At 42.6% G+C, this 14862-nt stretch overlaps 1 protein-coding gene across 1 annotated transcript; it reads right to left on the bottom strand.

Annotated features, from left to right (window-relative positions):
- Positions 1-239: 239 nt before the first annotated feature.
- On the bottom strand, positions 240-14569 carry LOC118426190. Its single transcript, XM_035835452.1, has 4 exons — positions 12191-14569; positions 1540-1667; positions 906-1104; positions 240-388 (listed from the first exon to the last, which is right to left on the bottom strand). The coding sequence occupies exons 1-4, from the start codon at positions 13038-13040 to the stop codon at positions 240-242; spliced, it is 1326 nt and encodes a 441-aa protein (XP_035691345.1). The 5' UTR covers positions 13041-14569.
- Positions 14570-14862: the final 293 nt, after the last annotated feature.

Here is a 14862-nt window from a genome sequence, read left to right as displayed (position 1 = left end):
TTTGAAAAAAATGACAAAAATGTCTTTCTGCTGAAAACATCCAACTGTATATCTACAAAAACAATGGATATTTAATGTTCTACTGCCAATAGAAAAGAACTTAAAGCCTCAAATAGCGTTTCTTCATGTGTTTCATATTTTTCTCTCGTTAAACTATCTGCTTTGTTTAGTAGAATATCAATATTGTTGATCACTTGATTGCAATTAGCCCCTGGGCATGAACCTTAAAATGAAAATTTTTACCTTTGACATTTATGTGTCTGTGTGTTGAAGAAGTTCCCGCTAGGACAAAGCTTTATCGGCGCCACACAGAGAAAAGAACCAGGTAGGTTCAGACACATGGTGTGAGTCGGACAGACAGGCGGGCGGGTCGCGCACTCATCTTCATCTGAAGAATAAAATAAAAATTATAATCTGTCTGACAAGACATGCAGATACAGCATGCAACGGTTGTAGCTATAGTTCATACATATGCAATATAAGAATTATGATTAAAATGGTAAAATTCTGCAAACAATAAGCTGTAACTTGTCAAATAAGTAAACAGTTTGTTGAAAGAATGTATCCCACTTTGAAAGTAGTCACTGGTTATCTCCATGAAAAATGGAGATATGGTTTTGGGTGTGTTTCCGCATTTGTAGACAGCATAACTCAAGAACTGCAGTAAAAATCCCTTTTTCTAACTTTGACCTGGATGATCTATGGTCTTGATTTTTTTGTGGCAGATAGCATGTGACATAGGAAATACGTGGTGTATGTTTGGGTCCCCTAGCAGGTTGCTCTGGAACTGTAGTGGTATTTTTCTATTCGCGTCCTCAAAATTAGCACATTGTTCAATACATATGGTTAAACCTCATTGATGGTTAAACCAATGATGGTACAAAACAAACGTCCCTCAATCTCACCTTTGCAGATGACGTCAGTCGTTTGTGTGCACTGTGATTTGGTGACGTAACCCTTAGGACAGACACTACACGGCACGCACGCTGCGTCATCACGCATGATGTGACAGTACTCAGTATTGGTGCACTCATTACATACGTCACTGTGTGCCAGCAACTGCGCCTGCGTCACTGCCTCCTGTATCATATTGGTCAACTTCTCCTGTTCAAGAGGAAGAGAACCATCAGTGCGCAGTTCAATCAAAAACATTTGGAGAAACCGTCATTTACATGAAACCGACTTGAAATACAATGCTAAGATTTCCGTAAATAGTTTAATCAGGTTGGTAGATCAAGAATCTTCTTCGTTACCGTAATTCTTTAGTGCTAAGATTCTTTAATGGTAAGATTTGATTGGACGGGTTTTAGCGACCGAACCATTCAGAACTGAACCAAAACGATGACATACGACAAAGGAAAAGTAAAGATTTTAGTTAATTTCACCCTTGGATGCTTAACTTTACTGATTGGATTCGAAGAAATGGTTCTTTCTCAACCTTTTCTAGAAAAACTATCTATAAATTTGAACAGCAACAATGTCGCTTATAAATCTATGAAACAAAGTTATGGAGATTCTCTTCCACTGGCAATAACTAACCTGTTGTTTTGATATTTTCGCCTGTTTAGCCTGTATTTCCGCCCGCTGCCGAAAGATGGTGTTGCTGAGTCGCTCTGCCTTGGCACCAGTCCACAGGACGCCGACAGTGTCCTTCTGCCACAACGGTTCTATGGGCGAAATAAAATGTCATTCAGGTTATAATGTAATCATAGTGGTTTCGATTTCCGTACCTCGATTTTCATGTTTGTACATGGCATTATGGACTTTTTGTTTATTTCTATTTTTCACTCGAAATATCAGTGGTACTACTGGTAGTACTGCCATTTGCGTACACATTGAATGTGCTATATATCTAAATACATAATTCATTTTTGTAGGTTGTATTCCACTCATTACTCAGGTTGTTCGGTTTCTTATGTTGTATTCATTTTTTCTGTTTAGTACTAACGTCAGTTTAATAACGTCAGGATACGCAAATGGCTTTCAAGACCATATCATTCCTCGCCTTAATTTTTCAATTCTCTCTTAAATCGTCCACCGTAACTTCTTGTATTTTAGGATGTAACGTTACCATAGTTATTATTAGAAAAGAATTTTAACCTTTTGAAAAGAAGCGAGCTATAAGCTCTTCCTGGCTACTTTTCCCGTGAGAAATGCGGGCACTTTGTAACATCCGTCAACAATGTGGTTATCTTGTCGTTATCTAAGGCCGATTCCATTTTTAGGGCGAGTAGGCGCTGGTAGAAGATTTCCTTCTGTGCCTTTCACATATACATTGTGTGTGTATATATCTTCTAAACACTTCGTTCTAGTTCGTTAGCAAAGAAAAAGAAAAAAGAAAAAAATGTAAAATAACTCCTTAGCCCTACAAAATTCATTTATTTTAAGGAAAGACTAATATTCGTGATCCTCTCAGACTATTACTGAACGGTTCCCGTATCCTGTTGTGTATACACCTTTTCACAGGTGTGTTAACAAGTCTTACTATTAGCGCTTCCGACAAGGGAAAAATTAGCGCCACTCAAGTGTTGTACGAAAAACAGACGCCCCGTCATCTCGTAATTACAGGAAAGATGCCTAAGTAATGACAGTCTTTTGTCTGCCGGCTTATACGCAGGGTGGCCCTATTATTTCCTACGTGGAACAGAAAGGAATCCTACGGAATTCGATACATGTTGTTAAAATTGGTTTACAGTAATAGGCCCTCAACACTCTATTAAAAGTGAGGGATTTCCCGAAATTGCTGCAAAGAAAATATTCAATTGAAAATAAATAGCGTGACATTAGTATACGCAGATTACAAACTGTAGGTCAACTTTGTGACATGTCATCGGTTCTAGGTCAGACAGAAAGCAAGGAGATTCTAGATTCCGGAATGGAGATAATTATACACTTAAGATTAGAGCCGATGCAGCTGTTCTTTCCGTGACTCAAGCCTTAAACTATTTCGCCTCCAAATTGTAATTTTGAAAGACAATACGAAGTTTTTGCTGGCGAAACGTAATTTGTGTGTAACACTAGCAGAAGGTTTGGATCCAACATTCCGTTTTGGTGTGTTGAGTAAAGAAACACTGACAGACTGACTCCTTTGGTTCCAGTCGTAACATTTGCACCCACTGTTCCCCATAATGTGTAATAATAGACGACAATGGTTCTTTTGCCCCTACCAGATTATTACTTTCACCTATCAATTACATCTCTGCCCCAGGATATCCGACTCGTGACCCTGGAACCGAGAGCTAGAGGCCCGGAACTGGCGACATTGTTGCCAATATTGTAGCAACAGCGCGTTTCTTCCTTTGATGAAGAAGACACAATATCAATATTTATATATTTGGATACTTTCCAATGCAGTAACTAGAATTAGAGCATTATTATGGGAAAGAAAATCGTTTTTAAAACGTTTGAATGAATACTGCACCTGTTTTCAAAATTGTAATTACTCTTCCTGTTCAAGTTTTCGCGGTTGGCCAGCTACTCGCGAAACATTTTCTGTCACAAAGTGGCCAGCCAGGCGGATCACAATGGCGCACAGGAGGAAGATTGGAGAGATATCCTCGGCGCTAATCTTTCGTGATAACATAGATAACCGAGGAGGTTTCTAATTGAAGCTCTACGAGATAACATACAAAGCACTACAGGGAATTACAGCACCATTAAAGTATCCTCTAATTCTATTATAGTATGTTAAGCCATGCCAAGTATCTACTAAACTATTCACTTTTAAGTAGAATAAGATAATATAGTAAAATACTTGTTTTAAGTAGGGTAAGAGAGTGTTACATGGGGAACCTTCGTTGATAAGCGCTACTGTCGACTAAGTTGTCTATCAGATATCATCAGATACTACAAATATGTATATCTAGGGGACGAAGAAAGATTTTAAAACATTATCTGAATTTTCCGATCCCGCCAAAAAAGTGCCAAATTTGTTTCCAGGCAAAAAAGCGACAAACATTTTCACTATAACGTGGAATCTATTACTTTTCTTCTATCAATTTAATGACATGGTATTTTCCCAAGATTACTCTTCTTGTATGTAGATATAGATCCCAGAAATAACTATTCCTATAAAGCGGCATGAGTAGAACGCCTTTACTACTTGAGAAGCTAATATTCCTTGTCTGCTGTATCCCTCCCTGTTCTTGTTTGTAGCCAGTGACAGTCAGCCCTTGGACCTCTTGTAGATATAGATACCAGAAATAGCCGCTCCTATAGAGCGGCAAGAAGAACAAGAAGAAGCTGCTTGTCTTGTCCCCTTGACTTAGATACATAACAATCCCATTGTCCTGCAGCCCTCCTTATTTGTGCTCTGGTGACAGACGGCAGGCCCTTGGACCTCTACAATACCCCTTCACTTTGACAGAGCATCATTCATTCCTGAAAGGCAGTTCCTGTCTGTACATAGTAGACATAGTACCGCCATGGGACCGAGAAGACCCCGTGTATAATCAGCTGTATTCAACCCCGTCGTTGCTCGGCCATTACATGGTGAAATTGTTCGCAAACTGCGGGTAAAACTATTGACCTAAGCCGGGCAGCATGACAAAGGAGGGTGTTTGAGAAGAGGCACAGCTGACAGAGAGAGACGGGGGGATGGATTCTCTCCGGTCAGGACGGTACAACCGAGCAACAGCTGTCAGCCTTCTGTGGGGACAACGAGAACAAGAACATCCATCTTGGACGTCTCTCGTTTTAACTCCCTGCAAAAATTAGACAATGCTATACTTTCTCAAGGAGCTTTAATCAAAGCTCATTGACTTTCTTGAAGCAGCCAAGGAGGTTAAAACCTCCTTGAAGCAGCATACTGTTATTGACATAATGGTCTGAAGTATTAGCTTGTATAACATTCACTAGATTGTCTGTACTAGTGTTACGATTAGATTAGATTTTGTTGTTAGATTTTAGCAATAGTACATAGTTCGACTCTGAAGTATAAACAAATATTACAATTGTCGCGCAATAAAGTTCTTATTTTCTTTCACTTTTACTTCTCTCCTTTTACCGACTGTCTTTCTTTCTGTTCTCCACCCTTCTGTCTCGTCCTTCGATCTCTCTTTTCAAATGTTTTTTTTTTCTCGTCTTGTCTTTTTTTCTTGTTTTAACCTATTCATTTTATAGGATCAGACTTCTATCTCCTTTGAGTTTGACGACTTACAATGCATTTCGTAGTGAAACGATAACTCTGTTGTTTTTATACTACATACAATGGTTTTTAACCATTAACTTGTTTAGACTAGATGGACACAATTGATAAGAAATAAAATATTTTAAAACCTATATCTTAATCACAGGTCGGCGATCTTCAAGAGGGCGCCTTTGCGAATTGAGGAACGCAAAGGATGATTTGTCATCACTTGACAATCTATAATTAGGCGGTCTGCCGAGTTCCGTGAGAAATTCCCGAGCAGTACACCAGGCCTGTAGGTCTGACATACACGACCCTTATCTTCGAGCAGATGCGATGTATCGATCGGGAATGTGTTATGGGTCTTCAAATTTATCTCTACCTCCTTTAAGTCTTTCTGTTTCCCTCTGCAAAGAAAGGCACAGAAAAGACCACGAAAGACCCACAAAGCAAGTCGGTTCGACGAAAATCGATACATCTACTTGAAGATACAGTGTATTCAGTCCGAGTCCCGCCGAGGCAACAGACGACCTGAGAGGAGTAAGGAGAAGTCTATAAGGATGCTAAAACCGACGTTGTCGAAAAAAAACACATTCGCACCAAAAGACCCTACCGACCTACTTTACGGACTGTGCCTTTCTTGTGGTTCGGACGTCCTCGGGTTCTTTTTAGATGCGATTTAATCATTGAAAGGTTTATTCAATAGCCTGGTTACCAGTACACGTTACGTTGAAGGTCCCGTTAAATTCGGAAACGAGCAATACTCTGGATATCGATAGCAAAGCTAGACGTAAAAAACTGAAACCCGGAAGAGCAAAGGAATTTTTCCTTTGATTGAATTCTGGCATCTCCTTTATCAATACAGAGAGCGTGTATCTCGTATGTATTATATATGTCCTTGTATAGCCATTTGGATCATTGGGGGCAGGAATATATGATACTGTAAATGCAGAAATGTTCGCGGTGGATTAATGTTCGCGGTTTTCGCGGCGGCCGCTTCACCGCGAATTTAAAACCAGCGCGAACATTTTTCCATAACAGTAAGAGACTACAGTGCATGGTGCTACCGCGAAATTAAAACCACCGCGAAAAGTCCATTTTTCCGCTACCGCGAAATTAAATCCCCGCGAACTTAAATGCATTTAGTATATCATGCATGCATGTTAGCCGTCTATCTCAAGATTTTCCTTAAACCAAGTTCAAGAACATAACCTTCTATATAATAAACGCGAAAGGGGAGGGGCCACTTTCTTGGAAGTCTAGTTCTTTTAGCGAAATGTGGTATTCTGCCAGCCTATTTTTGTCCTGACTTTTCAATTCCACAAAGTCGCCTGTCTCGGGTCAGGACTCCGCGGGAGGCAGTCTGTTCCAGGTTACCTGCCATGTCGGACGATGTCATTGGGTGGTGGGATCCTTGTTGTAGGGAGATGGGCCACTCGTGTGCGCCCTGTCTGACTTGATGGGTCCCGCACGTACAGACGATTGAAAACACATGGGATTTGATAGTCTAGCTCTCTATAACTCTGTAAGCTCGTCTACGCAGAGAAGAAGCTTGTAAACTGTAGTATATGTATAGCTTTCCGATTACTCCCTATGTACCAAACTGACTGCATTTAGCCCCAATTGGGCATGATTATGCAATAAACTTTATTGTCATATATATTGTCATTATAATTGCTACACTCTGAGCATGCACGAATACACTCTGAAAAGTGTAATGCTTTAGAGTCGGGAGCAGTAGACCAATGTCCTTGGTGAGACTCCCGAGTATTGGTTTTTCAAAAGCTGATGGCGATGCAATGCATGGGTCGCGTTTCCAGCCAAGCACACCTGGTAATCTCCAAGCAGACCTTGCGGCGGCATAAGATTGGGAACCACCCCGATAGCCAATAAAGCCCATTTGCCGGCAAAACTTTCCCAAATTCCCAACTTATGATACTATCTTAGGCCACCGCAAGATCTGCTTGGAGATTAACCTGGTTAACCCTATAGTGTGCTGGGTTCTTTTACGTGTAGATGTTCTCGGAGCCGTCGGATTAACGTCCCCACCTGAAAGGATGAATTCAACTCCTCACAATGTCTTTGAGCAGGGGTTTGAACCTGTGCCCTCTGGATCCACGGAATTTAAAAGTATCAAAGAGGTTATAGCCTGCTTGATAGCCTTTAGCTTAACAGTTACGAGTGCCGATCCCATTTGAGTCTAGTGTTGCCGTGACCCTCAATATAACGGGTTTTATATTACTGCGCATGCATTTCAATGAATATGCTATATATAGTCAGGCTACTTTAATAAAGTCGGTGTATTGCATATGATTGTATTTCTAAAACTCCTGACTGTGTCCGAGACTATCAATTTTTTGCTTGTAGACTTCCGTGACTACGACCCTGTATCTGGCTATTTGCCCAGGCAAATGTGTCAAATAAGAACACTAGAGCTGGTTTAGATTCGAACACATATAAAAGTCAATTTGGATGTGTTTAGTCTTCCAGAAGTGAACTACTTTACTAACTCCGTGCCGTACCAATGACCCGGTATCAATCCCCATTTCCTTTTGCTTAGTGGTAACCATATCTAGTACCAATCACCAGTCTCAAGAGCGACCCAAAGCCAAGGCTCCTACCTGATCACTGAAACGATCTACATTACTCTGCTCTACTCTACTCATTGCAAGGACTTCAATATGGGTTTCCTTAGCGCTCAAATCTGGCTTTTCTCCCAGCATAGCCATTTCACTGTGATTTTCACTGCCTGAAATCAACTACACTCATCTACAGGGAGAATGACACAAAATTTCCTTGGGGATATGCTAGACCTGGGACCGTCCCGGGTTTAAGTTGGGCCGATCACCTTGTCCGTGTGGGCCCTGCATTCCAGGTTACCGTTTCCCTGTCAAGTACCCGTCTAAAGTATTTGTAACGGGTTCTTTGATCAATTGATACGGACCAGGTAGGTAAATACGGATGGATCCAGGGCGTGGGGTGTTCCAGGCTAATAGGGGTCACCCAAGAACAGCGAGTAAGACAACTTGCCTTGTGTAGGAGATATGCCTTTTATAGTTGAGATGCTATACTTGGGGTGATAGGACGTTTTGGGGGAGAGCCACATATGATCTAGAGAGGGAGTGGTGTTAAGTGAGAGGGGGAGGGGTTTGACATCTGGTCCCTGTTATCACTGCCCCACCCCGCACGATGTCGGGCTGTCAACAGATACTCTATCATTGATAACATGACAGGGTCTGACAAGTTGAGCGCGGGATAACTCGTTCATGTGCAGAGTGGGGTACAAAAGTATCAATGATAATACATAAAGGTAAAATAAACACCATCTGCAGAGATGAAGCATGATGCTTGTTTATCTAGTTAGGTCATCTAATTTGATTATATGGATCATCTGGGAACCCAAAAACTGATGCGAGCGTTTGAATAAAAATAACTTTGACCTGAAAAGAAGTTGCCTTCGTTATGAAATCTAAGTGGTCAGGAAGGTTGAACAAAGGATTGAACACACAAAAAAACGCAGTATACTAAACAGTAGATTCTTTGCTGCTCTTTTACATCTTATTTGACATTAGTATACGTTTTCCAATTTTTTGCAATCCAAAATGCGCGCGCGGATGTCATCCATGTAATCAACATGGGTTTCGATACATGTAGTACTAGCACAATGCGGCATCGCTTACTCCTCTCGATATAGTGTGTTGGCTTCTTTCAAGTGCAGAGTTTCTCTTCCGGATATTTTGATGCAGTTTATCTAACAATCCCAGGTATTGGGCAGCACCTACTCACGTAAAAGGCACCGAAAAAAAGCATCCGTCCCCGAAGCGTCACCAAAGACACGCGCTTGATCATGATGATTAGAGGGGGAGTGAGAGTGACTAAACACGGCGTAACAGTTATAACTAACTTCTACAAACACTGTAATCGGCTACATGGCTAATACGTGTCTTTACAAACACCAGGACAACCTTACACGTACGTAGGTTTATACGTACAATACTAAAAACGATCACACATTGCGGAGTAGATAGATTTTTTACGTCATTCGTGCATTTCTGCGCAATAGTTTGTTATTACCCTAGGTAAACTATAAGCCATTAAAATCTTTAGAGGTACAGTTTCTCGAAGCCCTCTTTGCATAATGTGTAGACCTGCTCCTAAAAACTTTTTTGTTCCAGTAGGTGTTGGAGAATGTTAGCCACATGAACATGGCATGCGAGGTCATTACCGACTTATAGGACAACATCAAAGGCTTATAAACACTCCTACATACGACTGGAGAACATCACTGGAGACGAGAGTCAAAGTACAAAGCTGCTATGTGGTCCTGTCTGGTGGAATTAAAGATCAGACCTTATGTTAGAAACTTCAAGACATTGACATACATTCCCCAACTAATCTTAGTACTGAAAGAGAGAAGCAAGCCTTGAAGTCGGTGGCACACAGCGGGCAAGCTAGCTCGCCAAACAAAACTGTGAGCTCTAAAGGATTTTTCGGTCAACGTGGTCGGTGTTCTCTCGGTCACTGTGCGATTCTTGAATAAAGATCGGCTGATATTCGCAGAGTCTGGATATGTAACAGTACATGGCAATACCCCATTGGTTGGGGTAAAGCACCAAGTCCTGACCGTCCAATGTGAAGGGGTAGATTTTCAGGCGATAACTACGCTAAACTGACTGACTGGCCATATCAACTCTCAGAATTCAGCCAGGTGTCATAATACCGCCACGTAAAAAGAAACATGATTATAGAGGCCCTTTCAATATTGTCTTGAACACTTAGATGTCTAAAGTATATTACTGATGCTGGATTGGTATGTATATCTCTTTAATTCACTCTAAATCAATGTGGTTTTTTTCCATGTGGCGATATTATGGTATCCGGTGGAACTATGAGAGTTGATGTTACTTTTATCGATTGTTGGACCATCTGATCAATATTGTGGCTATTTTTGTGACCCCTTACATTTTCATTACCCCGTCGACTCAAGAACCCTGTCTGTAATGACCAGCTGTCTACCGTGTCCATTTCCCCTCAAATTTGACGATTTATATATTTTCGTGTCGAAGAAAATCAGACAAAGCTGGCCGTCCTTGTATGACTTTTCTCCGTTTTATTCTTAGCACACACCACGTGCACCTGACTCTCAGTGCGTGACAAGGCCTTTAGATCAGTACATTCCGTTTTCTTAGAAAACATGCCGCAAGACGTCGGCTTCTAGTGATTATTACAACAATTCCACCCATCTGCTTGTAATCTGCGGTCAGTAAAGGAACATTCCGTCTTGGCTCCCCCTATAACTATCAGTGGTGAAGAATGTAGAACACATTTTCCACTCAAACTTCATTCGAGACCAATTCGTTAGACCTTGTGCCTCCCTACCGAATTCCTGGCAATATATATAGACCACCTGCAATCTGGGACCCTTTCCAGTGTCGTTTCACATTGGCACGTTCTTTGCCAACTCTCAAATTGTTTTCAAAACGGAAGCAGAGCCAACTTCATTCGCTATTATCTGCAAAAAAGGGCGCAAGGTCTCCAGTGAGTATTTGTGTGTGGTAACAGACAGATTTTGTCACCTTTCTATGGATGGAGACCTTTGAGCAACCGTTGGGCGACCAAAATTGATATTGGATTTGTTTGACCTATGACCTGACCCATGATGCAAAAGTATGACTTGCATTACAAAATAGATCGTGTGATCTAGTGAGTGTTTTGGTCTCTCAATGGTCACACAACATTCCCTCATTGGTCGCCGCCTCAGTGGAAATGGAACATGATGGCGATCTAAACAGTACATCGTCACTCGATAGACGAAAATGTACATGTATGTCAACTTATCAAAATGTAAACAGAAAAACGTGTCTAATTTGTAGAAATAAAAGAACCCTAATGAGAGATCGGTGTTGTGTTGAAAGATGACTTCCGTTCGCCCGATTCCCCCGGCGTGCCAGCTGATCCGTCTGTACCGAACACTAAACAGTTTACGTGACATGTGGTAGAGTGGTGTAAATATTTATGCTTCCAGCTTCATTCAGACGACGTACAGCTGACGATAGCTCTAGTCCGACTTGTCGTGCTCTGCCCCTAGCCACCATTCAGAATGGATATTTACCATATACAAAATTAGCTCAAACTCAAAGCGTTATTGCTATAGCTATAAGTATAACGTTAAGCTAGCTACTAAAAACCAAACTGTGCCAACACGATTTATTTCACTTTTTTCCATTAGCGTATGACACAATATAAACTGCAGTGCTGACTTTTCTTTACAAATTTTGAACCACTTACATATAGATAGGTATAGACTTAGTCTGAATCCCATGTCACTATGTGCAATATCGTTCGCTTGCCTATATGTATACATGTACTCAGTTGTTTTGATGTTGTTGTGTTGGAATGTACGTCGTGAAGAGATTTTAACTAACTGACACACGAAATGGTTTTAAAAATGTATTCCATCTATCTTTTGATTTTAATTGCCAATGAATTTGCAGTATTAATTTCGAATTTATTTGTAAAATCGACACAACTCAGTCTGAATTTTTGACTGCCAAGTTCGATTAAATAAAGTTGGATCTTTTTATGACACAATTGTGTTTATCGATTCTGAGCCTTTTACTATTTGTTAAGAGTGTGCCACGCGTATGAGGAAGGTGAAACAGTATGGTGCTTCTTTTTTTTCAAGTCCCTTGTATAAAATACGTCTTCACGGCCAACACACAAAATCACCCTTACTCTTCTAATTAAGTGTATTGGGATACGTGCATAGGTTTGACGCCTAGGTCTAACGCCCAAAGCTCTTCCGTGCACGAGGCCGAGGGCTTGACTTCCCCATTCGAAAGGGTGAATGCAACACCTCACAAACATCAAACATACCGACTGGGGATTCGCACAATACATGCCTTCACAAAGAGAAAGGGAAAGTTGGAAGGAAAAGGCGTAACGCTATCTGACCACAGTCGCGTTTTTCTGATCCACGGCACTGAAATTAAAACGAGGAAGATCTCACGTCAGAAATCCTCCCTTTCAATACCTGTTTGGAGAATATCTTAAATTACGTACCTTTTCTGGTCCGACCGCGGGCCTCCTGTGGACCAGCGTATCTTTCCCACCTGCCTGCTCGGGAGCCATCACCTTGTCCATCCGCCGGGATTTGCTCCTCGGCCCGGTGAAACTCTGCCTGTAGTCTCCCGTCTAGCAACTGCATCTCTAACGCTTTGGCGTGGATTCTCTCCTTAAGGAGTTCGTTTTCTAAGATGAGGACGCGTAAGGTCTGGTTCACCCGAATTTGGCGTTGTTCCCTTAGACTATCAATTGTGTCAACATTCCGACGAGAATGTATCCGCTCGCTTTCGCCACTGCCAGAAAATACGTGCTTGTTTTCTGTGTATTCTTCAGACGAAAAATTAAATTGATCAGCTTCGCTGTCTTCGTCATCGTCACTGTCATCGACGTCGGAGTAGTCTCCGTCGATGTTCGGCTGTTCTCGTGTACGGTCGTTATAGTCGTCGTGTCGGCCGTGACGTCCGGAGTGCCTCCGCCTGTATTCTGTAACCTCGTGTTCTAACGATTCATCGTCGGCGGCAAACATTTGAACCTCACGTTGTTGACGACCTTTGTTTTCCACTAAGGACTTTCTACTACTGTCGGGCTCGTCTCGTGACCAGACATCGTGCCACTCGGGCGCGACGCTCGGGCACGTCTGCGCCTCCTCCCGAGGCACCACGACCATGTACCCGCAGCTGTGTTCCGACTCGCTACTGTAAAGTCTGTTCCCGTTCGCCTCTCCCCAGTACGTCCACGCGCCCGTGGCCTGTCCTGACGACTCGTCCGTAACATCGTCCGACGCCCGCCCTCTCCTGGTCGCTACTAGAACGTTTAAAACAGCCATAACAACAGCCAGGATGTGCATCTTGTTCTTACATAGCACGTTTACCTAGTACCTCTCATGTTCACGTTATTGTAATAGATAAAACGCGACGGAAATAAAGCCGAGGTAGCCAATAAGAAAGCACTTGCCGACGACGTTAGAGCAAGCTTGAGGGCAAATTTGAAGAGATGAGAAGATAGCATCCCAGACGTTTGTTTAGACAGCTAAATTTGCCGCTCAAAACGCACCATTACCCCTGGTTGGGTAGACAAATTATCCCTCAGGGTTGGAGCGCAGTACAAACTCCACATCCGTTTTCGGCCTGTTCCTAATCCTACCTCTGACTCACGTGGATGTGAACTGTGCCCCGTACTGCCGGTCTGTAGCCGCTAACAAGCTTAGACAGCGAGACTAGCCAGTAATGACCTAGCCTGGCCTGGTCTGACGGAAGGACGGCTGTGTTCAGAACAACGCGGCTGCCGATCACACAAGAGTTCAGGATTAATATAAAACCCTTCCTCCGCACGCACAAGCTAATGAAGTAAGGTCGGGGTGTTCCCTCTTGTACAAAATAGAACACACGCAGTTTCTAAACCTTTGGCCATCGACTTCTTTATCGCCATCTGTTCAAAATGGCACGGTGAGTCCACAGGATTCCGTCGTACGTTTACCATATGTAGTCTGTGGGTCTCTCGACTCTGAAGCATTCCAACACGAATCCAACTTGAGAGAAAAGATCGTCCCCTGTTGTACGTTTTAGTAAATGACCTGAGTGTTCAGGTTGAGTTCAAATGAAAGGTCTGAACACGACGTTGCCAAACTGAGACGTTGTTCAGTACTGACCCCTCTGGTCTCCTTGGCCCTCCAGTCCGCTGCCTGCTGTTTCCGATGATCCGTACTGTACACGACACACATTCTTATGGATCAGAGCGGGCCTCGCAAATAAAGATCCCGAGTGCCTGTTATGGATGCCTCCGCGCTGTCTCTATTGTCCTGTGTGTAAACGAGTGCTTATCAACTGGTGGGGGAAAATAAAACCCAGACGTCTCAAGTATATCTGTCCTCCCGGTCCTGGCTTCTTGGATCTTCTTGGCTACTTCCGAAATCCAGACGTAAGCACAAGGAGTCCTAGGAGTGACCGACAACACAAAATCCTATCAACGGAATAGTTCCCGAGCTCGTGCCCCCTGTAACGTCCTCGTCTCGTGAGAGTTCACTCCGGCCATTGTTTGCGCGGGCTTCCCCCTACCTGGCCCCGCCGGACCGGTCTGTTTACACCCGGGGACCAGGCAGTCATTTCCCCGAGTCCTCTCAGCGTGGCCGCCGCGGTCAAACCGATAATCAGCCGACCCTAAATTCAGCAGGGACCGATCGGGAGATATCGGGGAGGGGGCCGGTAAAGTTTTGGCACACAAGCCTTCATTCCGTGACGGATCAATTATGAACGCATGCAAACAGTACAGCTCTGTACACTGGCGGTGTCGTTAATAGAATTCTTTCCACGTTTTTGGCTTTTCAACAGTTCTCTTACAAAACGTAAATCTTTTGGGAAGTTCTTGGACAGGAATTTATCATCCTAACTCTAAAACAGCGGCAGAGACCTTTAAAAAGAGCAAAGTCCCAAAGATACTATTGGAAAGACCAACAACCATTTTAATTTTTTTTTTCCCGTAGACGTGGATATTAATAAACACGGGAAGCTTTAGAAATACCATAAAGCCATGGGATTTACGGAAGACATGAGTGCACGATTAACTCGGATTAGGTTAATCTGTTTGGATATGATTAAATCAAAGCTTCCTTGAGGGTAGGGCCACTCGCCCCTAGGGACCTCTTAGATTTCTTAAAGATTATATTAGACAGT

This window comes from Branchiostoma floridae, chromosome 11 (assembly GCF_000003815.2).
Source record: "Branchiostoma floridae strain S238N-H82 chromosome 11, Bfl_VNyyK, whole genome shotgun sequence".
Lineage (NCBI taxonomy): Eukaryota > Metazoa > Chordata > Leptocardii > Amphioxiformes > Branchiostomatidae > Branchiostoma > Branchiostoma floridae.
The sequence above is the reverse complement of the archived record's forward strand: the minus strand, read 5'-3'. Positions and strand labels throughout refer to the sequence as shown.

Excerpts from the sequence above, each read along its gene's own strand:
- LOC118426190 (XM_035835452.1), bottom strand. The coding sequence starts at position 13,040 with ATGCACATCCTGGCTGTTGTTATGGCTGTTTTAAACGTTCTAGTAGCG. Across the intron at positions 1,105-1,539 it reads CGAAAATATCAAAACAACAG|GAGAAGTTGACCAATATGAT; the intron begins GTTAGTTATTGC and ends CCTCTTGAACAG. Across the intron at positions 389-905 it reads GACTGACGTCATCTGCAAAG|ATGAAGATGAGTGCGCGACC; the intron begins GTGAGATTGAGG and ends TTTATTCTTCAG.